Below are 26,681 nucleotides of genomic sequence, written 5' to 3'. Positions count from 1 at the left end.
TTCCATGGACCCAAAATCCATAGGTAAGGCTGTGTACTGTACATTGCAATGTAAGTATGCCCCCAATGCAATTCTGAAGTACATATAGCCATAGATTATTTTTTTTTGTGCGTCAAATGGACAGATTATTATACATTTTTTGGGCTGAATTTATATGGGGAGGCAGGGTAGCCTAGTGGTTAGAGCGTTGGACTAGTAACCGGAAGGTTGGAAGTTCAAACCCCCGAGCTGACAAGGTACAAATCTGCCGTTCTGCCCCTGAACAGGCAGTTAACCCCACTGTTCCTAGGCCGTCATTGAAAATAAGAATTGGTTCTTAACTGACTTGCCTGGTAAAAAAAAATATATATAACAACATTCCAAATGTTATTTTAGACATATCGAGTCCAATTGCGGCACGATTCCACTGTTTTAATCTGTTTACGTCAGTTTCCAATGTGCGACTTTTATTTGGAAGGAGAATCGCAGATTCGCACTATTGTTTCTCACAACACACACATGTGGCTGCGGAGACCGGATCCTTCATATGAGTTATCAAGAGGTCAGGGACGGCTAGGTTGCTGGTTCAAGCTTCAAGTGAGTCCGTGTATGGGCCTGTGTTAGTGTCCCAATAGGATGTCCCGTCATGAAGGTAAGAAGTCAACTCGGGATAAAGAGACCGGGGTGAAGCGGGTTGCGATAGCTGCGGGTTAGTGACATGGGAGGGTGTTGTTTTTGTATCGAACTGTATATGATGGCGGCACCACTTTAACATTTGGCCACTTTTATCAAGCCCCCTACCCGAGTTTCTGTAGCTAACTAATAAAGAAATACTTGCTTTCCAATAATGAAATGCTTGTATTTACCCGCAAGGATACTGCTCAAGAAACCAGCTCATATTTGGTTTGTATAACTATCCAAACAACTACAGTCACGTAGAACTAAGTTAGCATTAGTTGGACTTGCTAATAAGTTAGCTGGCTAACTGTTTATTAGGTTTAAGGTACTGCGGCAACAACAAAAAACACTTTTTACAAATTTGAAATGTATTTCGACACTTTGACAAAAGTGTCCTTGTTAACTTGCCTCTGTTTCACTTTCCTTTTGTCTCTTGCCAACTTCACACTCACAGGTTGTGAATGCACTGTCATCAAATTAGTCATGGACGAGTCCCTGTATTCAAGCTTTCAGAAGTATAGTTCGTTAGCTCCATTTTCTTTTAGCATGTACAACAACTAAAATATATATATATATATATATATATATATATATATATACCAGCGCAATTATTTTCTTGGTTTCTAAAATAAAAACCCAGATAATGAACTTTGCTGGCTCCGTTCTGACCTCTGCTAGTTCGGTACAGCCTGGAGATCTAATGTTGGATTCAACGGTGGACATTATTGACAGAGTGGATTAGGAACGTTTTATATACTCTCACCCTTTACAAGCCATAATGTTCAATCAAAGTATATTTTAACATACTTGTTTTTTTTTTTTATTGCAGGGAGGAATGAGATAAACAATGTCCACAAAAGTATACTTACAGAATGTTTCAAAGTGCTGGTAGTGCAGTTCAATTGTCTTATCACCTGGAGCAAGAGTTCCCAACCTAGGGTGTACAATATTTTGTTGTGGAGGTCCGGGACCCTGCTTGTTTTGACGGGTCCATATTTTTTTTATTTTTATGATTTACAATTCACGGTTGTTTATACCGATCATGCTTTAGTCTAGAAACAAGCAGTGAAATCCAAATTCAACGTTGGATTTCCAGGCTATTGGGGAATGTTGGCTCGTTTTGCAAGCCAGACAGTTTAAAAAAAAACCTGACGTAGAAAAGACGCCCGGACAAGTTAGGTTGTAAATACTGTATCCCTGAGAACCAGAAACATCCGCTTTTCGACCAACGCTGCTAAGGGTGGCTGTTTAAAAAAAAATGTTTTAGCACGACTGTTGTAGTCAATCAATTGCCTGCTGTCAAAGTTGGAAGTTCACATAGCTAGCTGGATATAGTAGTCACACTGGTATTTCATAACGACAGCCATCAGTCCTGCACTGGCATTGTAGCAATGTTGGCTTTTCATTAATCATGTGGACCCCGGAAATGGGAAACTGTTATGTGTCTGTGCAGTAGGTTAGGTTAAGTGTGTTACGTCAATATGTTGGTTCTATGTCATGATGGATAAATTCTGCAACATGTAGGCTTGCTGTGTGTGTGTGTGTGTGTGTTGGGGGGATTGACCAATACTGTCTGTGTGTTTAATACCCTGACTGCCATGTGTGTGGTGTTGGGTTTGACCAATACCCTGTGTGTGGTGTTGGGTTTGACCAATACCCTGTGTGTGGGTGTTGGGTTTGACTCTGTCCTGTGTGGTGGTGTTGGGTTTGACCAATACCCTGTGTGGGGGTGTTGGGTTTGACTCGGTCCTGTGTGGGGGTGTTGGGTTTGACTCGGTCCTGTGTGGTGGTGTTGGGTTTGACCAATACCCTGTGTGTGGTGTTGGGTTTGACCAATACCCTCTGTGTGGGTGTTGGGTTTGACTCGGTCCTGTGTGGTGGTGTTGGGTTTGACCAATACCCTGTGTGGGGGTGTTGGGTTTGACTCGGTCCTGTGTGGGGGTGTTGGATTTGACTCGGTCCTGTGTGGGGGTGTTGGGTTTGACTCGGTCCTGTGTGGTGGTGTTGGGTTTGACTCTATCCTGTGTGGGGGTGTTGGGTTTGACTCGGTCCTGTGTGGTGGTGTTGGGTTTGACCAATACCCTGTGTGGTGGTGTTGGGTTTGACTCGGTCCTGTGTGGGGGTGTTGGGTTTGACCAATACCCTGTGTGGGGGTGTTGGGTTTGACTCGGTCCTGTGTGGTGGTGTTGGGTTTGACCCGGTCCTGTGTGGTGGTGTTGGGTTTGACCCGGTCCTGTGTGGTGGTGTTGGGTTTGACTCGGTCCTGTGTGGTGGTGTTGGGTTTGACTCGGTCCTGTGTGGTGGTGTTGGGTTTGACTCGGTCCTGTGTGGTGGTGTTGGGTTTGACTCGGTCCTGTGTGGGGGTGTTGGGTTTGACTCGGTCCTGTTAATGTTGAGTCCTTCCCCAGGTGTGAGCTGCGACGCGTGTTTGAAAGGTAACTTTCGGGGGCAGCGGTACAAGTGTTTAATTTGCTACGACTACGACCTGTGTGCCTCGTGCTACGAGGGCGGAGCCACGACCACCAGACACACGGCAGAGCACGCCGTGCAGTGTATACTAACCAGGGTCGACTACGGTGAGTGCACGCACGCACGCGCGCGCAAAAAAGTGTTTAGTCAGCCACCAATTGTGCAAGTTCTCCCACTTAAAAAAATGAGAGAGGCCTGTAATTTTCATCATAGGTACACTTCAACTATGATAGACAAAATGAGAAAAAAAAAATCCAGAAAATCACATTGTAGGATTTTTAATGAATTTATTTGCAAGTGATGGTGGAAAATAAGTATTTGGTCTGCTGTTCCATACTGTCTGCTCCTCCCTATCCTCTGCTGTTCCATACTGTCTGCTCCTCCCTATCCTCTGCTGTTCCATACTGTCTGCTCCTCCCTATCCTCTGCTGTTCCATACTGTCTGCTCCTCCCTATCCTCTGCTGTTCCATACTGTCTGCTCCTCCCTATCCTCTGCTGTTCCATACTGTCTGCTCCTCCCTAACCTCTGCTGTTCCATACTGTCTCCTCCTCCCTAACCTCTGCTGTTTCCATCCTGTCTCCTCCTCCCTAACCTCTGCTGTTTCCATCCTGTCTCCTCCTCCCTAACCTTTGCTGTTTCCATCCTGTCTCCTCCTCCCTAACCTCTGCTGTTTCCATCCTGTCTCCTCCTCCCTAACCTCTGCTGTTTCCATCCTGTCTCCTCCTCCCTAACCTCTGCTGTTTCCATCCTGTCTCCTCCTCCCTAACCTCTGCTGTTTCCATCCTGTCTCCTCCTCCCTAACCTCTGCTGTTTCCATCCTGTCTCCTCCTCACTAACCTCTGCTGTTTCCATCCTGTCTCCTCCTCACTAACCTCTGCTGTTTCTATCCTGTCTCCTCCTCCCTAACCTCTGCTGTTTCCATCCTGTCTCCTCCTCCCTAACCTCTGCTGTTTCCATCCTGTCTCCTCCTCCCTAACCTCTGCTGTTTACATCCTGTCTCCCCCTCCCTAACCTCTGCTGTTTCCATCCTGTCTCCTCCTCCCTGACCTCTGCTGTTTCCATCCTGTCTCCCCCTCCCTAACCTCTGCTGTTTCCATCCTGTCTCCCCCTCCCTAACCTCTGCTGTTTCCATCCTGTCTCCTCCTCCCTAACCTCTGCTGTTTCCATCCTGTCTCCTCCTCCCTAACCTCTGCTGTTTCCATCCTGTCTCCTCCTCCCTAACCTCTGCTGTTTCCATCCTGTCTCCTCCTCCCTAACCTCTGCTGTTTCCATCCTGTCTCCTCCTCCCTAACCTCTGCTGTTTCCGTCCTGTCTCCTCCTCCCTAACCTCTGCTGTTTCCATCCTGTCTCCTCCTCCCTAACCTCTGCTGTTTCCGTCCTGTCTCCTCCTCCCTAACCTTTGCTGTTTCCGTCCTGTCTCCTCCTCCCTAACCTCTGCTGTTTCCATCCTGTCTCCTCCTCCCTAACCTCTGCTGTTTCCATCCTGTCTCCTCCTCCCTAACCTCTGCTGTTTCCATCCTGTCTCCTCCTCCCTAACCTCTGCTGTTTCCGTCCTGTCTCCTCCTCCCTAACCTCTGCTGTTTCCATCCTGTCTCCTCCTCCCTAACCTCTGCTGTTTCCATCCTGTCTCCTCCTCCCTAACCTCTGCTGTTTCCATCCTGTCTCCTCCTCCCTAACCTCTGCTGTTTCCATCCTGTCTCCTCCTCCCTAACCTCTGCTGTTTCCATCCTGTCTCCTCCTCCCTAACCTCTGCTGTTTCCATCCTGTCTCCTCCTCCCTAACCTCTGCTGTTTCCATCCTGTCTCCTCCTCCCTAACCTCTGCTGTTTCCATCCTGTCTCCTCCTCCCTAACCTCTGCTGTTTCCATCCTGTCTCCTCCTCCCTAACCTCTGCTGTTTCCATCCTGTCTCCTCCCTAACCTTGGCTGTTTCCATCCTGTCTCCTCCTCCCTAACCTCTGCTGTTTCCATCCTGTCTCCTCCTCCCTAACCTCTGCTGTTTCCATCCTGTCTCCTCCTCCCTAACCTCTGCTGTTTCCATCCTGTCTCCTCCTCCCTAACCTCTGCTGTTTCCAACCTGTCTCCTCCTCCCTAACCTCTGCTGTTTCCATCCTGTCTCCTCCTCCCTAACCTCTGCTGTTTCCATCCTGTCTCCTCCTCCCTAACCTCTGCTGTTTCCATCCTGTCTCCTCCTCCCTAACCTCTGCTGTTTCCATCCTGTCTCCTCCTCCCTAACCTTTGCTGTTTCCGTCCTGTCTAACCACATCCCTCTTTTCTTCCAGACCTGTATTATGGGGGAGAGTCCTTCTCGGTGGAGCAGCCCCAGGCTTTCACCTGTCCCTACTGTGGCAGGATGGGCTACACAGAGACTTCTCTACAGGAGCACGTGACTGCAGAGCACACAGAGACCTCCTCAGAGGTGGTGAGTATACACTGAGTGGACAAAACATTAGGAACACTGACTCTTTCCTTCGACACCCTGACCAGTTTAAAGCTATGATCCCTTATTGATGTCACTTGCTAAATACACTTCAATCAGTGTAGATGAAGGGGAGGAGACGGGTTAAAAAATATATATATTTAGTCCTGGAGATAATTGAGATATGGATTGTGTAGGTGTGTCATTCATCAGGTGAATGGGGAAGACAAAATATTAAAGTGCCTTTGAATGACAAATGTGATTTATTATTTGACCCTGCTGGTCATCTATGAACACTTGAACATCTTGGCCATGTACGGTTATAATCTCTTCCCGGCACAGCCAGAAGAGGACTGGCCACCCCTCAGAGCCTGGTTTCTTCCTAGGTTCTGTTCTTTCTAGGGAGTTTTTCCTAGCCACTGTGCTTCTACATCTGCATTGCTTGCTGTTTGGAGGTTTTAGGCTGGGTTTCTGTGCAGCATACTAGTTACTGTAGGTAGATACTAGTTACTAGAGGAGTAGAGGTGGGGGTAGGAGGTGCTGTTTGGAGGCTTTAGGCTGGGTTTCTGTACAGCACTTTGTGACATCGGCTGATGTAAGAAGGGCTTTATCAATACATTTGATTACGGTAGTAGGTGCCAGGCACACCGGTTTGTGTCAAGAACTGCAACGCTGCTGGGTTTTTGACGCTCAACAGTTTCCCCTGTGTGTATCAAGAATAGTCCACCACCCAACGGACATCCAGTCAACTTGACACAACTGTGGGAAGCATTGAAGTCAACATGGGCCAGTATCCCTGTGAAACACTCAACACCTCCTAATGTTTTGTACACTGGGTAATTTACTGTATATAAGGACACAGAGACTTCTCTACAGGAACATGTAGCTACAGAGACCTTAAATTTTTTTTTTTTAACCTTTATTTAACTAGGCAAGTCAGTTAAGAACAAATTCTTATTTTCAATGACGGCCTAGGAACAGTGGGTTAACTGCCTGTTCAGGGGCAGAACAACAGATTTGTACCTTGGGGGTTTGAACTTGCAACCTTTGTGTTGCTAGTCCAACGCTCTAACCACTAGGCTACCCTCTAAGGTGGTGAGTGAACCACTAACCTTTATTGGGGCCGCGGTCTTAGCCATGAAAACTGAAAAGTCTGAGTCTTTAGGTCAATCACTGAGGTAAATCCCTACAGTGGAAAAGAGACACAGTGTTTTCTGTGCATTATTTCCAGGCGGGAGGCTAGGTGCAAAAATATCCACAAAGAGATCAAGGCCATGTTCAGTGAAACAAAACAGCACCTAAAAAAAAGTCTGGCTGTAAAAGTGTTTTCAAATTCATTTGATGTGCGTGTTCAGATGGCCGTGTGTTCTCTACCAGGGGTTGGAACCCCGTCCATTTGATGTGGAGTGTGTTCAGATGGCCGTGTGTTCTCTACCAGGGGTTAGAACCCCGTCCATTTGATGTGGAGTGTGTTCAGATGGCCGTGTGTTCTCTACCAGGGGTTAGAACCCGGTCCATTTGATGTGGAGTGTGTTCAGATGGCCGTGTGTTCTCTACCAGGGGTTAGAACCCGGTCCATTTGATGTGCGTGTTCAGATGGCCGTGTGTTCTCTACCAGGGGTTAGAACCCCGTCCATTTGATGTGGAGTGTGTTCAGATGGCCGTGTGTTCTCTACCAGGGGTTAGAACCCGGTCCATTTGATGTGGAGTGTGTTCAGATGGCCGTGTGTTCTCTACCAGGGGTTAGAACCCGGTCCATTTGATGTGGAGTGTGTTCAGATGGCCGTGTGTTCTCTACCAGGGGTTAGAACCCGGTCCATTTGATGTGGAGTGTGTTCAGATGGCCGTGTGTTCTCTACCAGGGGTTAGAACCCCGTCCATTTGATGTGGAGTGTGTTCAGATGGCCGTGTGTTCTCTACCAGGGGTTGGAACCCGGTCCATTTGATGTGGAGTGTGTTCAGATGGCCGTGTGTTCTCTACCAGGGGTTGGAACCCGGTCCATTTGATGTGCGTGTTCAGATGGCCGTGTGTTCTCTACCAGGGGTTAGAACCCCGTCCATTTGATGTGGAGTGTGTTCAGATGGCCGTGTGTTCTCTACCAGGGGTTGGAACCCGGTCCATTTGATGTGGAGTGTGTTCAGATGGCCGTGTGTTCTCTACCAGGGGTTAGAACCCGGTCCATTTGATGTGGAGTGTGTTCAGATGGCCGTGTGTTCTCTACCAGGGGTTAGAACCCCGTCCATTTGATGTGGAGTGTGTTCAGATGGCCGTGTGTTCTCTACCAGGGGTTGGAACCCGGTCCATTTGATGTGGAGTGTGTTCAGATGGCCGTGTGTTCTCTACCAGGGGTTAGAACCCCGTCCATTTGATGTGGAGTGTGTTCAGATGGCCGTGTGTTCTCTACCAGGGGTTGGAACCCGGTCCATTTGATGTGGAGTGTGTTCAGATGGCCGTGTGTTCTCTACCAGGGGTTAGAACCCCGTCCATTTGATGTGGAGTGTGTTCAGATGGCCGTGTGTTCTCTACCAGGGGTTAGAACCCGGTCCATTTGATGTGGAGTGTGTTCAGATGGCCGTGTGTTCTCTACCAGGGGTTAGAACCCGGTCCATTTGATGTGGAGTGTGTTCAGATGGCCGTGTGTTCTCTACCAGGGGTTAGAACCCGGTCCATTTGATGTGGAGTGTGTTCAGATGGCCGTGTGTTCTCTACCAGGGGTTGGAACCCGGTCCATTTGATGTGGAGTGTGTTCAGATGGCCGTGTGTTCTCTACCAGGGGTTAGAACCGGTCCATTTGATGTGCGTGTTCAGATGGCCGTGTGTTCTCTACCAGGGGTTAGAACCCCGTCCATTTGATGTGGAGTGTGTTCAGATGGCCGTGTGTTCTCTACCAGGGGTTAGAACCCCGTCCATTTGATGTGGAGTGTGTTCAGATGGCCGTGTGTTCTCTACCAGGGGTTAGAACCCCGTCCATTTGATGTGCGTGTTCAGATGGCCGTGTGTTCTCTACCAGGGGTTAGAACCCGGTCCATTTGATGTGGAGTGTGTTCAGATGGCCGTGTGTTCTCTACCAGGGGTTAGAACCCGGTCCATTTGATGTGGAGTGTGTTCAGATGGCCGTGTGTTCTCTACCAGGGGTTAGAACCCGGTCCATTTGATGTGGAGTGTGTTCAGATGGCCGTGTGTTCTCTACCAGGGGTTAGAACCCCGTCCATTTGATGTGGAGTGTGTTCAGATGGCCGTGTGTTCTCTACCAGGGGTTAGAACCCCGTCCATTTGATGTGGAGTGTGTTCAGATGGCCGTGTGTTCTCTACCAGGGGTTAGAACCCCGTCCATTTGATGTGCGTGTTCAGATGGCCGTGTGTTCTCTACCAGGGGTTAGAACCCCGTCCATTTGATGTGGAGTGTGTTCAGATGGCCGTGTGTTCTCTACCAGGGGTTAGAACCCCGTCCATTTGATGTGGAGTGTGTTCAGATGGCCGTGTGTTCTCTACCAGGGGTTAGAACCCCGTCCATTTGATGTGGAGTGTGTTCAGATGGCCGTGTGTTCTCTACCAGGGGTTAGAACCCGGTCCATTTGATGTGGAGTGTGTTCAGATGGCCGTGTGTTCTCTACCAGGGGTTAGAACCCGGTCCATTTGATGTGGAGTATGTTCAGATGGCCGTGTGTTCTCTACCAGGGGTTAGAACCCCGTCCATTTGATGTGGAGTGTGTTCAGATGACCCGTTAAGGAAAGTGATCTAGAACAGAACTGTTTTAAAAGCATGTGAACCGGTTAATAACTTTAATTTATATATTTTTTTTTTCTTTTTCAAACAAAAAACACAAGTGTGAGGGCTTTGCATAGACACTTGTCACTCAAACTTATTCCAGTGCCTGTCGGCTGATAATCTGGGTGTGCACGATAGGGCTGACCCCAATTAGTCGACTGGTCGACCAAGATTTTGTTGTTGTTGAACACTAGCAAATATATATAAACGCAGCAACAACAAAAAAGCAACGTCTCTTTTTCAGGACCCTGTCTTTCAAAGATAACTCGTAAAAATATAAATGACTTTACAGATCTTCAGTATAAAGGGTTTAAACACTGTTACCAATGCTTGTTCAATGAACCATAAAACAATGAATGAACATGCACCTGTGGAACGGTCGTTAAGACACTAACAGCTTACAGACGGTAGGCAATTAATAAGGTCACAGTTATGAAAACTTAGGACACTAATGAGGCCTTTCTACAGACTGAAAAAAAACAACACACAAAAAAAGATGCCCAGGGTCCCTGCTCATCTTCGTGAACGTGCCTTAGGAATGCTGCAAGGAGGCATGAGGACTGCAGTTGTGGGCAATAAATTGTAATGTCCATTAGGGCTGAGCGATAAATCAATATCAATAATTAGAGGTAATTACTTCCCTCCAATAACGATTAAAAAAAGTTTTGATTTATTTTCGATAATGTCGATATAGAATAATTCGGTACAGCAGTCCATTTCACCTCAGTGACGCAACAGGAACGTGCGGAGAAGTGACAATATGCACGTGGAGAGGTACACACCCACTAAACAACCACTTAGCACCTCGAGGGATGGAGTAGCCTTTATTAACCACTAAATGAGTGATGGAGTAGCCTTTATTAACCACTAAATGAGTGATGGAGTAGCCACTATTAACCACTAAATGGGTGATGGAGTAGCCACTATTAACCACTAAATGGGTGATGGAGTAGCCACTATTAACCACTAAATTAGTGATGGAGTAGCCTCTATTAACCACTAAATGAGTGATGGAGTAGCCTCTATTAGCCACTAAATGAGTGATGGAGTAGCCACTATTAACCACTAAATGGGTGATGGAGTAGCCTCTATTAACCACTAAATGGGTGATGGAGTAGCCACTATTAACCACTAAGTGAGTGATGGAGTAGCCACTATTAACCACTAAATGGGTGATGGAGTAGCCACTATTAACCACTAAATGAGTGATGGAGTAGCCTCTATTAACCACTAAATGAGTGATGGAGTAGCCACTATTAACCACTAAATGGGTGATGGAGTAGCCACTATTAACCACTAAATGGGTGATGGAGTAGCCACTATTAACCACTAAATGAGTGATGGAGTAGCCTCTATTAACCACTAAATGAGTGATGGAGTAGCCACTATTAACCACTAAGTGAGTGATGGAGTAGCCACTATTAACCACTAAATGGGTGATGGAGTAGCCACTATTAACCACTAAATGAGTGATGGAGTAGCCTCTATTAACCACTAAATGGGTGATGGAGTAGCCACTATTAACCACTAAATGGGTGATGGAGTAGCCACTATTAACCACTAAATGGGTGATGGAGTAGCCACTATTAACCACTAAATTAGTGATGGAGTAGCCTCTATTAACCACTAAATGAGTGATGGAGTAGCCTCTATTAGCCACTAAATGAGTGATGGAGTAGCCACTATTAACCACTAAATGGGTGATGGAGTAGCCACTATTAACCACTAAATGGGTGATGGAGTAGCCACTATTAACCACTAAATGGGTGATGGAGTAGCCACTATTAACCACTAAATGAGTGATGGAGTAGCCTCTATTAACCACTAAATGAGTGATGGAGTAGCCACTATTAACCACTAAATGAGTGATGGAGTAGCCACTATTAACCACTAAATGAGTGATGGAGTAGCCACTATTAACCACTAAATGGGTGATGGAGTAGCCACTATTAACCACTAAATGAGTGATGGAGTAGCCACTATTAACCACTAAGTGAGTGATGGAGTAGCCACTATTAACCACTAAATGAGTGATGGAGTAGCCACTATTAACCACTAAATGAGTGATGGAGTAGCCACTATTAACCACTAAGTGAGTGATGGAGTAGCCTCTATTAACCACTAAATGAGTGATGGAGTAGCCTCTATTAACCACTAAATGAGTGATGGAGTAGCCACTATTAACCACTAAATTGGTGATGGAGTAGCCACTATTAACCACTAAATGGGTGATGGAGTAGCCACTATTAACCACTAAATTAGTGATGGAGTAGCCTCTATTAACCACTAAATGAGTGATGGAGTAGCCACTATTAACCACCAAGTGAGTGATGGAGTAGCCACTATTAACCACTAAATGGGTGATGGAGTAGCCACTATTAACCACTAAATGAGTGATGGAGTAGCCTCTATTAACCACTAAATGAGTGATGGAGTAGCCAATATTAACCACTAAATGAGTGATGGAGTAGCCACTATTAACCACTAAATGGGTGATGGAGTAGCCACTATTAACCACTAAATGGGTGATGGAGTAGCCACTATTAACCACTAAATGAGTGATGGAGTAGCCTCTATTAACCACTAAATGAGTGATGGAGTAGCCACTATTAACCACTAAATGAGTGATGGAGTAGCCACTATTAACCACTAAATGAGTGATGGAGTAGCCACTATTAACCACTAAATGGGTGATGGAGTAGCCACTATTAACCACTAAATGGGTGATGGAGTAGCCACTATTAACCACTAAGTGAGTGATGGAGTAGCCACTATTAACCACTAAGTGAGTGATGGAGTAGCCTCTATTAACCACTAAATGGGTGATGGAGTAGCCTCTATTAACCACTAAATGGGTGATGGAGTAGCCACTATTAACCACTAAGTGAGTGATGGAGTAGCCACTATTAACCACTAAATGGGTGATGGAGTAGCCACTATTAACCACTAAATGAGTGATGGAGTAGCCTCTATTAACCACTAAATGAGTGATGGAGTAGCCACTATTAACCACTAAATGAGTGATGGAGTAGCCACTATTAACCACTAAATGGGTGATGGAGTAGCCACTATTAACCACTAAATGGGTGATGGAGTAGCCACTATTAACCACTAAATGAGTGATGGAGTAGCCTCTATTAACCACTAAATGAGTGATGGAGTAGCCACTATTAACCACTAAATGAGTGATGGAGTAGCCACTATTAACCACTAAATGAGTGATGGAGTAGCCACTATTAACCACTAAATGAGTGATGGAGTAGCCACTATTAACCACTAAATGAGTGATGGAGTAGCCACTATTAACCACTAAATGGGTGATGGAGTAGCCACTATTAACCACTAAATGGGTGATGGAGTAGCCACTATTAACCACTAAATGGGTGATGGAGTAGCCACTATTAACCACTAAATGAGTGATGGAGTAGCCTCTATTAACCACTAAATGAGTGATGGAGTAGCCACTATTAACCACTAAATGAGTGATGGAGTACCCACTATTAACCACTAAATGAGTGATGGAGTAGCCACTATTAACCACTAAATGAGTGATGGAGTAGCCACTATTAACCACTAAATGAGTGATGGAGTAGCCACTATTAACCACTAAGTGAGTGATGGAGTAGCCTCTATTAACCACTAAATGAGTGATTGAGTAGCCACTATTAACCACTAAATGAGTGATGGAGTAGCCTCTATTAACCACTAAATGTGTGATGGAGTAGCCTCTATTAACCACTAAATGAGTGATTGAGTAGCCACTATTAACCACTAAATGAGTGATGGAGTAGCCTCTATTAACCACTAAATGAGTGATGGAGTAGCCACTATTAACCACTAAATGAGTGATGAAGTAGCCACTATTAACCACTAAGTGAGTGATGGAGTAGCCACTATTAACCACTAAATGAGTGATGGAGTAGCCACTATTAACCACTAAATGAGTGATGGAGTAGCCACTATTAACCACTAAATGAGTGATGGAGTAGCCACTATTAACCACTAAGTGAGTGATGGAGTAGCCTCTATTAACCACTAAATGAGTGATGGAGTAGCCTCTATTAACCACTAAATGAGTGATGGAGTAGCCTCTATTAACCACTAAATGAGTGATTGAGTAGCCACTATTAACCACTAAATGAGTGATGGAGTAGCCTCTATTAACCACTAAATGAGTGATGGAGTAGCCACTATTAACCACTAAATGAGTGATGGAGTAGCCACTATTAACCACTAAGTGAGTGATGGAGTAGCCACTATTAACCACTAAATGGGTGATGGAGTAGCCACTATTAACCACTAAATGGGTGATGGAGTAGCCACTATTAACCACTAAATGAGTGATGGAGTAGCCACTATTAACCACTAAATGGGTGATGGAGTAGCCACTATTAACCACTAAATGAGTGATGGAGTAGCCACTATTAACCACTAAGTGAGTGATGGAGTAGCCACTATTAACCACTAAATGAGTGATGGAGTAGCCTCTATTAACCACTAAGTGAGTGATGGAGTAGCCTCTATTAACCACTAAGTGAGTGATGGAGTAGCCTCTATTAACCACTAAATGGGTGATGGAGTAGCCACTATTAACCACTAAATGGGTGATGGAGGTGAAAACAGTGGCAGTGAAAGCCATGGAGAAGGAGCAGCTTCCAACCAAGAAATCATTGTTAAAAAGGGTTAAACGGTTTCAGTAATTTGGAAGTGGGTTTGGTGTTTTGAAGTCCGACAAAGAGCAGAACAATGTTCGGGGAAAATTGTGCCGTAGACATGAGGCTACGAAGTCTGGTAATACGACAAACCTGTTTCAACATCTGAAGCAAAATCACTCTTTGGAACATACAGGAAGTTTGAGTTCGCGCCACGGTATTGATCAACGCCCCTCAAAGCACCAGCCAATCTAGGGAGGTTTGCCCAAAGCAGTCAACACTGACAGCTTTTATGCCCTACAAGCAAACATCTTAAAGACAGACATCCAAAATGCTATTATGCATTGCATTGCTAGGGACATTGCTAAGGACCAATTAGCACTGTCGAAAAGGAAGGTTAAGAGGCTTATCGATTGAATTGACCCCAGGTATGTGCTCCTTGGCCTCCTTTATTTAACTAGGCAAGTCAGTTAAGATGACGGCCTATCGGGGAACAGTGGGTTAACTGCCTTGTTCAGGGGTAGAACGACAGATTTGTACCTTTCTGTTACTGGCCCAACACTCTAACCATTAGGCTACCTGCCGCCTCTACACTCTAACCACTAGACTACCCTGCCGCCTCTACACTCTAACCACTAGGCTACCTGCCTCCTCTACACTCTAACCATTAGGCTACCTGCCGCCTCTACACTCTAACCACTAGACTACCCTGCCGCCTCTACACTCTAACCACTAGGCTACCTGCCGCCTCTACACTCTAACCGCTAGGCTACCTGCCGCCTCTACACTCTAACCACTAGGCTACCCTGCCACCTCTACACTCTAACCACTAGGCTACCCTGCCTCCTCTACACTCTAACCACTAGGCTACCTGCCGCCTCTATACTCTAACCATTAGGCTACCTGCCACCTCTACACTCTAACCACTAGGCTACCCTGCCGCCTCTACACTCTAACCACTAGGCTACCTGCCGCCTCTATACTCTAACCATTAGGCTACCTGCCACCTCTACACTCTAACCACTAGGCTACCTGCCGCCTCTACACTCTAACCACTAGGCTACCTACCGCCTCTACACTCTAACCACTAGGCTACCTGCCTCTACACTCTAACCACTAGGCTACCTGCCTCCTCTACACTCTAACCACTAGGCTACCCTGCCTCCTCTACACTCTAACCACTAGGCTACCCTGCCTCCTCTACACTCTAACCACTAGGCTACCCTGCCTCCTCTACACTCTAACCACTAGGCTACCCTGCCTCCTCTACACTCTAACCACTAGGCTACCCTGCTGCCTCTACACTCTAACCACTAGGCTACCTGCCTCTACACTCTAACCACTAGGCTGCCTGCCTCTAACCACTAGGCTACCTGCCTCCTCTACACTCTAACCACTAGGCTACCCTGCCTCCTCTACACTCTAACCACTAGGCTACCTGCCTCCTCTACACTCTAACCACTAGGCTACCCTGCCTCCTCTACACTCTAACCACTAGGCTACCTGCCTCCTCTACACTCTAAGCACTAGGCTACCCTGCCTCCTCTACACTCTAACCACTAGGCTACCCTGCCTCCTCTACACTCTAACCACTAGACTACCTGCCTCCTCTACACTCTAACCACTAGGCTACCTGCCTCCTCTACACTCTAACCACTAGACTACCTGCCTCCTCTACACTCTAACCACTAGGCTACCCTGCCTCCTCTAAACTCTAACCACTAGGCTACCTGCCACCTCTACACTCTAACCACTAGACTACCTGCCTCCTCTACACTCTAACCACTAGACTACCTGCCTCCTCTACACTCTAACCACTAGGCTACCTGCAGCCCGAACTTGATAGAAGCTGCTCCTCCGGAGGTATAACTCATCTAGCGCCCTACACTTGTCTTGCCCAGTCCACGGCCCAGTTCACGGCCCAGTCCACGGCCCAGTTGCTCTATCTGCACTGATTGATAGATCACTTTAATGTTGAGGGGAAAAAAAGGAATTATATAAACATTACTTTTCGGTTAAGAACATTTTATTTTGCTGGTCAGAACAGAACGAACGATTTGAAAATAATTTTGGTTCCAACCCTTGGTTCTCTCTCTCTCTTTTCTCTCTCTTTTCTCTCTCTCTCTCTCTCTTTTCTCTCTCTCTCTCTCTCTTTCTCTCTCTCTCTCTCTCTTTTCTCTCTCTCTCTCTCTTTTCTCTCTCTCTCTTTTCTCTCTCTCTTTTCTCTCTCTCTCTTTTCTCTCTCTTTTCTCTCTCTCTCTCTCTTTTCTCTCTCTCTCTCTTTTCTCTCTCTCTCTCTCTTTTCTCTCTCTCTCTCTCTTTTCTTTCTCTCTTTTCTCTCTCTCTCTCTCTCTCTGTGTCTTTCTCTCTCTCTGTGTCTTTCTCTCTCTTTTCTCTCTCTCTCTCTCCCTCTCCAGATCTGTCCCATATGTGCTGTGCTGCCTGGCGGAGACCCTAATCACGTGACGGACGACTTCGCTGCTCATCTCACACTTGAACACAGAGCACCCAGAGACTTGATATCCTTTACCCTCAGGGTCTTTCACCAATAGGCAATAACACTACCGTTCTTTCAGCACGAATGAGTCCAAATCAAAGTATGCAAAAAGGGATGCCTACTTCACTTGTAAATATTTTCGAAAGCGTGCGTTGACGCAAGCGTGGACGTAAATACGATGTAATGCAATATTTCTCTAAATCGGTGGCGAAAATTGTTTGGGCTGAAGAGAGAAAATAAACTGACTTTGCCTCTTCACATCTCATATCTTGCCTGACTACAATATTAATATGCTATCTTGATATGTTAATAAATACATGGTGTTTCATTTTGGCATGTTTACCTGCCTATAATACCCACTGATGTGTGTCGATCACAACCCCATAGTAAGTCAATAGGGCTAGCTAGCCATGAAGATTTTTTTTATTATCCCCAGCACAAGGTGCACCTGTGTAATCAGCTTCTTGATATGCCACACCTGTCTGATGGATGGATAATGAGAAATGATCACCAACAGGGATGTAAATAAATCTGGGCACAATATTGAGAGAAATCATCTTTTTGTGTGTGTGGAACATTTCTGGGATCTTTTTATTTGTGTTTTTATTCATGACGTGTCCATGATGTTCCTTGACGGTGTTGCTCCACGATGAGTCGAGCGGTGTGCGGCACGTGCGTAGGATGATCCACCCGGGTCGGGGTCTTGGGGGGCAGAGGGCCCGTCGATCCAACATGCACTTCACCTCGTCAACCTCTGGGGGGAGCTCTACCACACAGACCTCTACACAGAGCTCCAACTACAACAGGGAGGCCATGGATCCTATAGGGGGTAGGATGGGGACGGCTGGTTTGGAGATGACGCAGCCTAATACCTCTGGACATTTTTCCCACATTTTGTTACATTACAGACAGATTTTAAAATGGATTGAATCACTGGTCTACCCACAATACACCATACTGTCAAAGTGGAATTCATTTTACAAATGAAAAACTGAAATGTCTTGAGTCAATAAGTATTCAATTCCTTTGTTATGGTAAATTAAATAAATTAAATTAGTTCAGGAGTAAACATTTGCTTAACAATTTAACATATTGCAACATAAGTGTTGGTCATTTACATGATTTGGTTTTTTTATGACTACCTCATCTCTGTACCCCACACATACAATTATTTGGAAGGTCTCTGTCAAGTAGTGAATTTCAAACATATGGTTAGAGAGTTGGACTAGTAACCGGAAGGTTGCAAGTTCAAACCCCGAGCTGACAAGGTAAAAATCTGTCATTCTGAACAGGCAGTTAACCCCACTGTTCCTAGGCCGTCATTGTAAATAAGAATTTGTTCTTAACTGACTTGTCTAGTTAAATAAAGGTGATGATTTTTTAAAATCATACTTAGGGTCATATGTAAAAATTCTGGGCAGGCCATTATTTAGGCTACCATTTATACCCACCATGGTTTGGTGGGCATAAACTATATAAACCATATGCCCTGGGCCATCTCAGTCACCAGAGCTCAACCAAATTGAACACTTATGGGAGATTCTGGTGTTGGCCCTTGAGACAGCATTTTTTTTCACCACCATCAACTAAAAAACACCAAATGATGGATTTTCTCATGGAAGAAGATAAGAGTTCCAGACACTGGTATGGTGCATTGAAACGGTTCTGGCTCGTGGTGGCCCAATGCCCTAAAAACATGTTGGTGTTTCCTTTATTCTGGCAGTTACACACTTTTGTGTGTGTGTGTGTGTGTACAGCTAAATAAAGACTGGACAATCATTGCGTCCATTTCTACTGTAACATGGACTCTACAAGGTGATGAAATGTAGCCCTGTTGTGGTGACTGTATTACCGCCACACCGGCGGTCATGAGTCCATGAAGGCAGTCAAATTCCACTTGACCATTTAGTCACGGTAATTAAGCTTCGCCAAGCTCTGATGCTGCTCCTGGTCATTAGTAGCCTACCAAACTTGCTAACTGCCTGGTACTCAGCACTCTATTTTCCCTCTAATCACTCTGACAAGTCAATTTAGAACACATTCTTATTTACAATGATGGTCTACCCTGGCGGTCTACCCTACTCTAGCATGGACTTGTAGATGACCTGGAGCCAGTGGGTCTGGCGACGAATATGTAGCGAGGGCCAGCCGACTAGAGCAGACAGGATGCAGTGGTGGGTGGTATAAGGTGCTTTGGTAACAAAACGGATGGCACTGTGATAGACTGCATCCAATTTGCTGAGTAGAGTGTTGGAAGCTATTTTGTAGATGACATCACCGAAGTCGAGGATCGGTAGGATAGTCAGTTTTACGAGGGTATGTTTGGAAGCTATTCTATAGACGACAGGATGTCATTGCTTAATTACCTCAAGAACCACACCTGTGCGGAAACACCTTGCTTTCAATGTACTTTGTATCCCTCATTTACTCAAGTGTTTCCATTATTTGGGCAGTTACCTGTGTGCATGTATTTCTGTCCACTCTGCTGTATCAGGAGATCAATATTATTGCACATCTGATAATGTACACCACGGATAGCCAATATGCATGGTCCAATTATGTTCATTTCGGCTCATTTCTGGAGGAAGAAGTTGTATTTTGGATGATGTCGGCGTACTTTTTATTTTCATACATTTTGGAGTAGGACACACACCACACACACACACTGGTAGGACACACACACACACTGGTAGGACACACACACACACTGGTAGGACACACACACACACACTGGTAGGACACACACACACACTGGTAGGACACACACACACACACTGGTAGGACACACACACACACACTGGTAGGACACACACACACACACTGGTAGGACACACACACACACTGGTAGGACACCACACCACACACTGGTAGGACACACAATGACACACACACATGGGTAGGGACACACACACACACTGGTAGGACCACACACACACAACACTGGTAGGACACACACACACACTGGTAGGACACACACCACACTGGTAGGACACACACACACACTGGTAGGACAAACACAACACACACTGGTAGGACACACACACACACACTGGTAGGACACACACACACACACTGGTAGGACACACACACACACAACTGGTAGGACACACACACACACACACTGGTAGGACACACACACACACACACTGGTAGGAACACACACACACTGGTAGGACACACACACACACTGGTAGGACACACACACACACTGGTAGGACACACACACACACTGGTAGGGACACACACACACACTGGTAGGACACCACACACACACATGGTTAGGACACACACACACACTGGTAGGACACACACACCACACTGGTAGGACACACACACACACTGGTAGGACACACACACACACACTGGTAGGACACCACACACACACTGGTAGGACACACACACACTGGTAGGACACACACACACACTGGTAGGACACACACACACCCACTGGTAGGACACACACACACACTGGTAGGACACAACACAACACACTGGTAGGACACACACACACACACACACTGGTAGGACACACACACCACACTGGTAGGACCCACACACACACTGGTAGGGACACACACACACAACTGGTAGACACACACACACACACTGGTAGGACACACACACACACACACTGGTAGAACACACACACACCACACACACTGGTAGGACACACACACACACTGGTAGGACACACACACACACACTGGTAGGACACACACACACACTGGTAGGACACACACACACACTGGTAGGACACACACACACACTGGTAGGACACACACACACACACTGGTAGGACACACACACACACTGGTAGGACACACACACACACTGGTAGGACACACACACACACTGGTAGGGACACACACACACACACTGGTAGGACACACACACACACTGGTAGGACACACACACACACTGGTAGGACACACACACAACACTGGTAGGACACACACACACACACTGGTAGGACACACACACCACACTGGTAGGACACACACACACACTGGTAGGACACACACACACACTGGTAGGACACACACACACACTGGTAGGACACACACACACACACTGGTAGGACACACACACACACACTGGTAGGACCACAAGCAACAGATTCCTAAAAAATAATATGCACTGTGCAACCACACACCCTTAGTACATACCCCCCCCCCCCCCAATAGACCAGTCAAGACTGTTAACACCCCCCCCCCCAAGGCCCTAATAGACCAGTCTAGACATTAACCCCCCCCCAAATAGACCAGTTCTAGACTGTAACACCCCCACCCCCCACCCAAGGCCCTAATAGACAGTCTAGACATTAACCTCCCCTAATAGACCAGTCTAGACATTAACCCCCACCCAATAGACCAGTCTAGACAGTAACCCCCCCCCCATAGACCAGTCCTAGACTGTAACCCCCCCCCCCCATAGACCAGTCTAGACAGTAACCCCCCCCCCCCCCAATAGACCGGTCTAGACTGTACCCCCCCCCCCCCCCAATAGACCAGTCTAGACAGTAATCCCCCCAATAGACCAGTCTAGACAGTAATCCCCCCCAATTAGACCAGTCTAGACAGTAAACACCCCCCCCCCCCCAAGGCCCTGATAGACCAGTCTAGACAGTAACACCCCCCCCCCCCCACAAGGCCCTGATAGACCAGTCTAGACAGTAACCCCCCCCCCCCAAGGCCCTGATAGACCAGTCTAGACAGTAACACCCCCCCCCAGGCCCTGATAGACCAGACTAGACAGTAACCCCCCCCCCCCCCCCCCCAAGGCCCTGATAGACCAGTCTAGACAGTAACACCCCCCCCCCCCCCCAAGGCCCTGATAGACCAGTCTAGACAGTAACAACCCCCCCCCCCCCCCCCCAAGGCCCTGATAGACCAGTCTAGACAGTAACACCCCCCCCCAAGGCCCTGATAGACCAATCTAGACAGTAACACCCCCCCCCCCCCCCAAGGCCCTAATAGCCCAGTCTAGACAGTAACAGCCCCCCCCCCCCCAAGGCCCTGATAGCCCAGTCTAGACAGTAACACCCCCCCCCCCAGGCCCTAATAGACCAGTCTAGACAGTAACACCCCCCCCCCCCCCAAGGCCCTGATAGCCCAGTCTAGACAGTAACACCCCCCCCCAGGCCCTAATAGACCAGTCTAGACAGTAACACCCCCCCCCCCCCCCAAGGCCCTGATAGACCAGTCTAGACAGTAACACCCCCCCCCCCCCCCCCCCCCCAAGGCCCTGATAGCCCAGTCTAGACAGTAACACCCCCCCTCCAGGCCCTAATAGACCAGTCTAGACAGTAACACCCCCCCCCCCCCGCCCCCCAAGGCCCTGATAGACCAGTCTAGACAGTAACACCCCCCCCCCCCTCCCCCAAGGCCCTGATAGACCAGTCTATCAGTAAAGACAGTGTTTGTGTCGGTGTTGCCATGTCACATTCCTTAGTTATCCTAATCCTGTTTTTAATCCTGATTTTAATCCTGTTTTTAATCCGTTTGGTTCAATGCCTACCACTGCTGTTTTCTAATTGCACCGGCCCAGATAGACTGCTACATGGACAGACAGAAATTACATTTTTATTTAACCCCTTCTTCCTCCCCACGCCTCGCAGAGCTGCTGTCCCAGTTGTCAGGGGTGCGTAGGTCGGCGGGCAGCCAGCTGAGTTCAGGTCCTTCAGCCTCCCAGCTACAGCAGCTCCAGGTTTGTAGTCCATAGGAGGGTCAGCAACCAGAGGGTCGACAGTTCGAATCCTAGAGCCCTCCGGTTGTTGTTATCAGTAGCCTAGAATCTGATGCAATTCTTCTGCCATTTATGCCCTTAAGTGAAGCACTTTAACTCTTCATCGTCTTCTACGACTTCTTGTTCATCACTTCCTCCGTCCCCTCTCCTCCGCTTCCCTCTCTTCCAACTTCCTGTCTTCATCTTCTCCTCCTCCCACTTCGGTCTTCTTCGTCCTCATCACTTCGTCCTGTAGATGCAGCTCCAGGTGGATTGGCAGCAGACCCAGGCTACCAGGCAGCAGTTGGAGACGGCCCGGGGCACCTCGCAACGCGGCAGCCGCACCTCCAACTTCGCAGGGAATCACAACGCCAACCCTGGCGCCAACTTCTTCAACAACCTTAGTCCCAACCCGGAGCAGCAGGAGCCCAACACACAGAGCAGCACCTCCCAGTTCCTTCTCAACAGGTTGGCAACTGTCTGCTACTCTTCATTTATACTAGTTATTCTCTTGACCGAGAGGCTTGTCTGCCCGTTAGATGTGGGTGATGGATTGTTTTTGTAATAGAACTCCATTTGTCCCTCCCCCTCCAGACTGAGTGAGCCGAGGTTGTCAGAAGCAGAACACCAGCTATGTGAGGGCCAGTGGGCGGACCGCTCTCTCTTCGTCACGGAGCTCCTCCTCTCCACCCTGCTGGCCAATCCCGACCACAGCGAAGACGACGACGACGACGATCTCCGTGACTACCACGATGCCGTGACGCGAGGCTCGGATGCCTTCGCCGCCTTCGAAGATATGGCCTGCGTGGGGGTCATGACCCTAGACGTGGCTCTGCAGAACCTCAACCTCCGAGAACTGAAGAACGAGCAGCATCCCCCGGCGTTGCCGTAGCCACCACCAAAGTTGTGTGGGGGGGGGGGGGTCTAGATTGTCATCTCATCTGTCACCCCCCACCACATTCTATTACAATGTGTACATTTTTTTATTTTTTTATTTTACCTTTATTTTACCAGGCAAGTCAGTTAAGAACACATTCTTATTTTCAATGACGGCCTAGGAACAGTGGGTTAACTGCCTGTTCAGGGGCAGAACGACAGATTTGTACCTTGTCAGCTCGGGGGTTTGAACTCACAACCTTCCGGTTACTAGTCCAACGCTCTAACCACTAGGCTACCCTGCCGCCCCACATGACAGGACACAGAATGTGAACGTGAGAGAGCGAGTGTTGTGAGGAAATTGAACAATTTATAATGCATCTATATAAATGTTTATGAATGAAAGCGGATAATCAACACCACATGAAGACGTGTTTGACTGCTTGGCCCCCAGCAGGTGAACGTAGGTCAGATAGATGGGTAGGTATAGCAGCTTGATCATTTATTATCATAGAGTCGTCCACAGACACACAAGAGGACAGACAGACAGTGGGAAGATCTCAATTGCCCCCTATCCCTTAAAACCCAGTGGGTTTTGAGGAGACGTCTTCCCAGATTCTCTCCTCCTACGCCTCCTGGATATTTATGAAAACCTACTTTGATGGTTTGCCACAACAAACGTTGGCACGTCCAGATTGTTCACCACTGTGCTCCCTCTTCTCAACTACAGTCACTGTTACATATTAAACTGCTATCACAAATCGGGGAGTCGGGTATCATCGCAGAGATGTTTTAACTCCTATAGGATAGCATATGTGTGTTCGGTCTATGGCTAATCTTCCTAACCTGCTCTGTCAATTATAGGGGGGTGTTTTTAATTTACATTTTTAGGTCTACACAAATGATTCACTTCTCAGAGACTGTTGATTGGTTTAGTTCCTACCATGTGACCTCCTGCTTTATGCCAACTGACCTGTGGCTCAGTTTTTTTGAGTTGCATATCCAGAGAGAAGCTTTATACAGTATGCATAACACTACATAAAGGAGGTAATTAGACATGTTACACAGGAGGACCATAGACGATCCACAAGACTGGTATAAAAAGGGATTGGTTTTTATTTTCTTCTAAAAGGCAGGTCTGAATGTAGGTGTTTGCTATAGAATCACTTTTAGCTTTTACATCACGATGGTTGATTTATATGGACAGACATGGGGGAGGGGGCTGATCCTAGATCAGTACTTTATGACACCGACACTCTCCTGCCAGTTTACGTAGTGCCCCCCCCCCCCCCCCCCCCCCCCCCCCCCCCCCCTGACTGACAGTATTCCTCAATTGCAGAGATGCTAATCTGACAGAGTGACTGGAGAGAGTCTCTCTCTGTCTCTCCGTCTCTCCGTCTCTCTCTGTCTGTCTCTCTCTGTCTCTCTCTTTGTCTCTCTGTCTCTCTCTCTGTCTCTCTCTCTCTGTCTCTCTCTCTCTCCATCTCTCTCTGTCTCTCTCTCTCTGTCTCTCTCTCTGTCTCTCTCTCTGTCTCTCTCTCAGATGACCCTTTGCCTCCAATGCCTTTAACAAATGCAATGTATGATTACATGTTTTTGGTGTTTTGGAAAACGCGAATTAAAAAGAAAAAAAAAAACAGGGTAAACTGTTCAACTTGGGGAGGACAATAAAATTAGTTTTGGATGTAAAATGAACTACACCATCGCTGTCTAGAGACTCCTAAATGCGACATCCCCGTCACTATTCTGTAGAAAGAGGTGCCCAGCAGCTAACCATCTATTTTTCGGCAGGTAGCATAGCGGTTAAGGGCATTTGGCCAGTAACCTAAAAGGCTGCTGGTTCGAATCCCTGAGCTGACTAGGTGAGAGAACTTAACCCTAATTGATCCTGTAAGTCTCTCTGGATAAGAGCGTCTGCTGAACGACCACACTAGAAAGAATGATAGGAGAACTAGGCCTGGATTGAAGCTAACCATCCAGGAGGTGTTGGTCTACAATCTTCATCCCTCACACTTGGTATTCTGAAAGTGCCAGAATACCTATGTTGATGCATTTTTTTTAAACCTTTATTTAACTCGGCAAGTCAATTAAGAAGAAATTCTTATTTTCAATGACGGCCTAGGAACAGTGGGGTTAACTGGCTGTTCAGGGGCAAAACAACAGATTTGTACCTTGACAGCTCGGGGATTTGAACTTGCAACCTTCCGGTTACTAGTCCAACACTCTAACCACTAGGCTACCCTGCCGCCCCAAATCCATTTGGCATAGCCACATCAGGACATAACATGCTGCTGCCCCATGAGGGGAGTGTTAGTAGTTGTAGGTTTATATACTGTGTCTAGCTGTAAAGAGCAGTCTGAATGTATAAGGGGGGGGGGGGGGGGGGGGGGGGACTGCAGCATGGTCAAGTATTTATTTTTGTTTAACCAGGCGAGTCGGTAAAGAACATATTCTCATTTACAATGATGGCCTGGGGACAAGACTAATGGCCACTTGGTGAGAGTGAGAAATAATGAGATTGCCTCTTCTCTTCAGTCTCCATGCGCTCCAAGTGGCACCCTATTCTCTATATAGTGTCCTACCTTTTGACCAGAGTGCTATGGGCCCTGATCAAAAGTAGGGAACTCTAAAGACAAATCGGGTTCCATTTGTGATGCTACCTCTCGTTGCTCTGCAGTGGGTGTGACTGCGCCAGCATTCCATGCTGTTACCAAGGGGCATTAATGGGGGGACGTAGTTAATATGAGGGATAAACTCAGCACTATATGTTAAACACATCAAGTGGGTGTCCATCCTAGGGCTCCCATTACAACAACACTGACCTCTTCTCTTTTTCACATCAGCATTTAGAACAAAGTCATTGACATTTTACTCTCGGGTCACACATGCCCAAAGTAGAACCTAAAGGAAATGAGTTGTTTCTATAAAAACGTCATTATTTATTCTGGTTCTTTTTAAACCAGGGTTGTATTAATGAAGCACCAAACAGAGGGGCAGAGCATACCCTTTAAATGTGCCCAGAGGGGCCGAGCGTACCCTTTAAATGTACCCAGAGGGGCAGAGCGTACCCTTTAAATGTACCCAGAGGGGCAGAGCGTACCCTTTAAATGTACCCAGAGGGGCAGAGCGTACCCTTTAAATGTACCCAGAGGGGCAGAGCATACCCTTTAAATGTGCCCAGAGGGCCAGAGAGTACCCTTTAAATGTGCCCAGAGGGCCAGAGAGTACCCTTTAAATGTGCCCGGAGGGCCAGAGAGTACCCTTTAAATGTGCCCAGAGGGGCAGAGCGTACCCTTTAAATGTACCCAGAGGGGCAGAGCATACCCTTTAAATGTACCCAGAGGGGCAGAGCATACCCTTTAAATGTACCCAGAGGGGCAGAGCATACCCTTTAAATGTACCCAGAGGGGCAGAGCATACCCTTTAAATGTACCCAGAGGGGCGGAGCATACCCTTTAAATGTACCCAGAGGGGCAGAGCATACCCTTTAAATGTACCCAGAGGGGCAGAGCATACCCTTTAAATGTGCCCAGAGGGGCAGAGCATACCCTTTAAATGTACCCAGAGGGGCAGAGCATACCCTTTAAATGTACCCAGAGGGGCAGAGCATACCCTTT

The 26,681-nt window shown here is 47.1% G+C and overlaps 1 protein-coding gene across 1 annotated transcript; it reads left to right on the top strand.

The window, feature by feature from the left end:
* The first annotated feature begins 341 nt into the window (after positions 1-341).
* Positions 342-24,767, top strand: LOC109882305 (E3 ubiquitin-protein ligase KCMF1-like). The gene is made up of 8 exons (XM_031816697.1): positions 342-631; positions 3,066-3,233; positions 5,409-5,548; positions 16,385-16,486; positions 17,113-17,293; positions 22,082-22,170; positions 22,445-22,656; positions 22,783-24,767. Exons 1-8 carry the CDS (start codon positions 616-618, stop codon positions 23,078-23,080), a joined length of 1,206 nt encoding a protein of 401 aa, XP_031672557.1. The 5' UTR covers positions 342-615; the 3' UTR covers positions 23,081-24,767.
* Positions 24,768-26,681: the final 1,914 nt, after the last annotated feature.

This window comes from Oncorhynchus kisutch, linkage group LG3 (genome assembly GCF_002021735.2).
Source record: "Oncorhynchus kisutch isolate 150728-3 linkage group LG3, Okis_V2, whole genome shotgun sequence".
NCBI lineage: Eukaryota > Metazoa > Chordata > Actinopteri > Salmoniformes > Salmonidae > Oncorhynchus > Oncorhynchus kisutch.
This window is presented reverse-complemented; position numbering and strand designations above follow the sequence as displayed.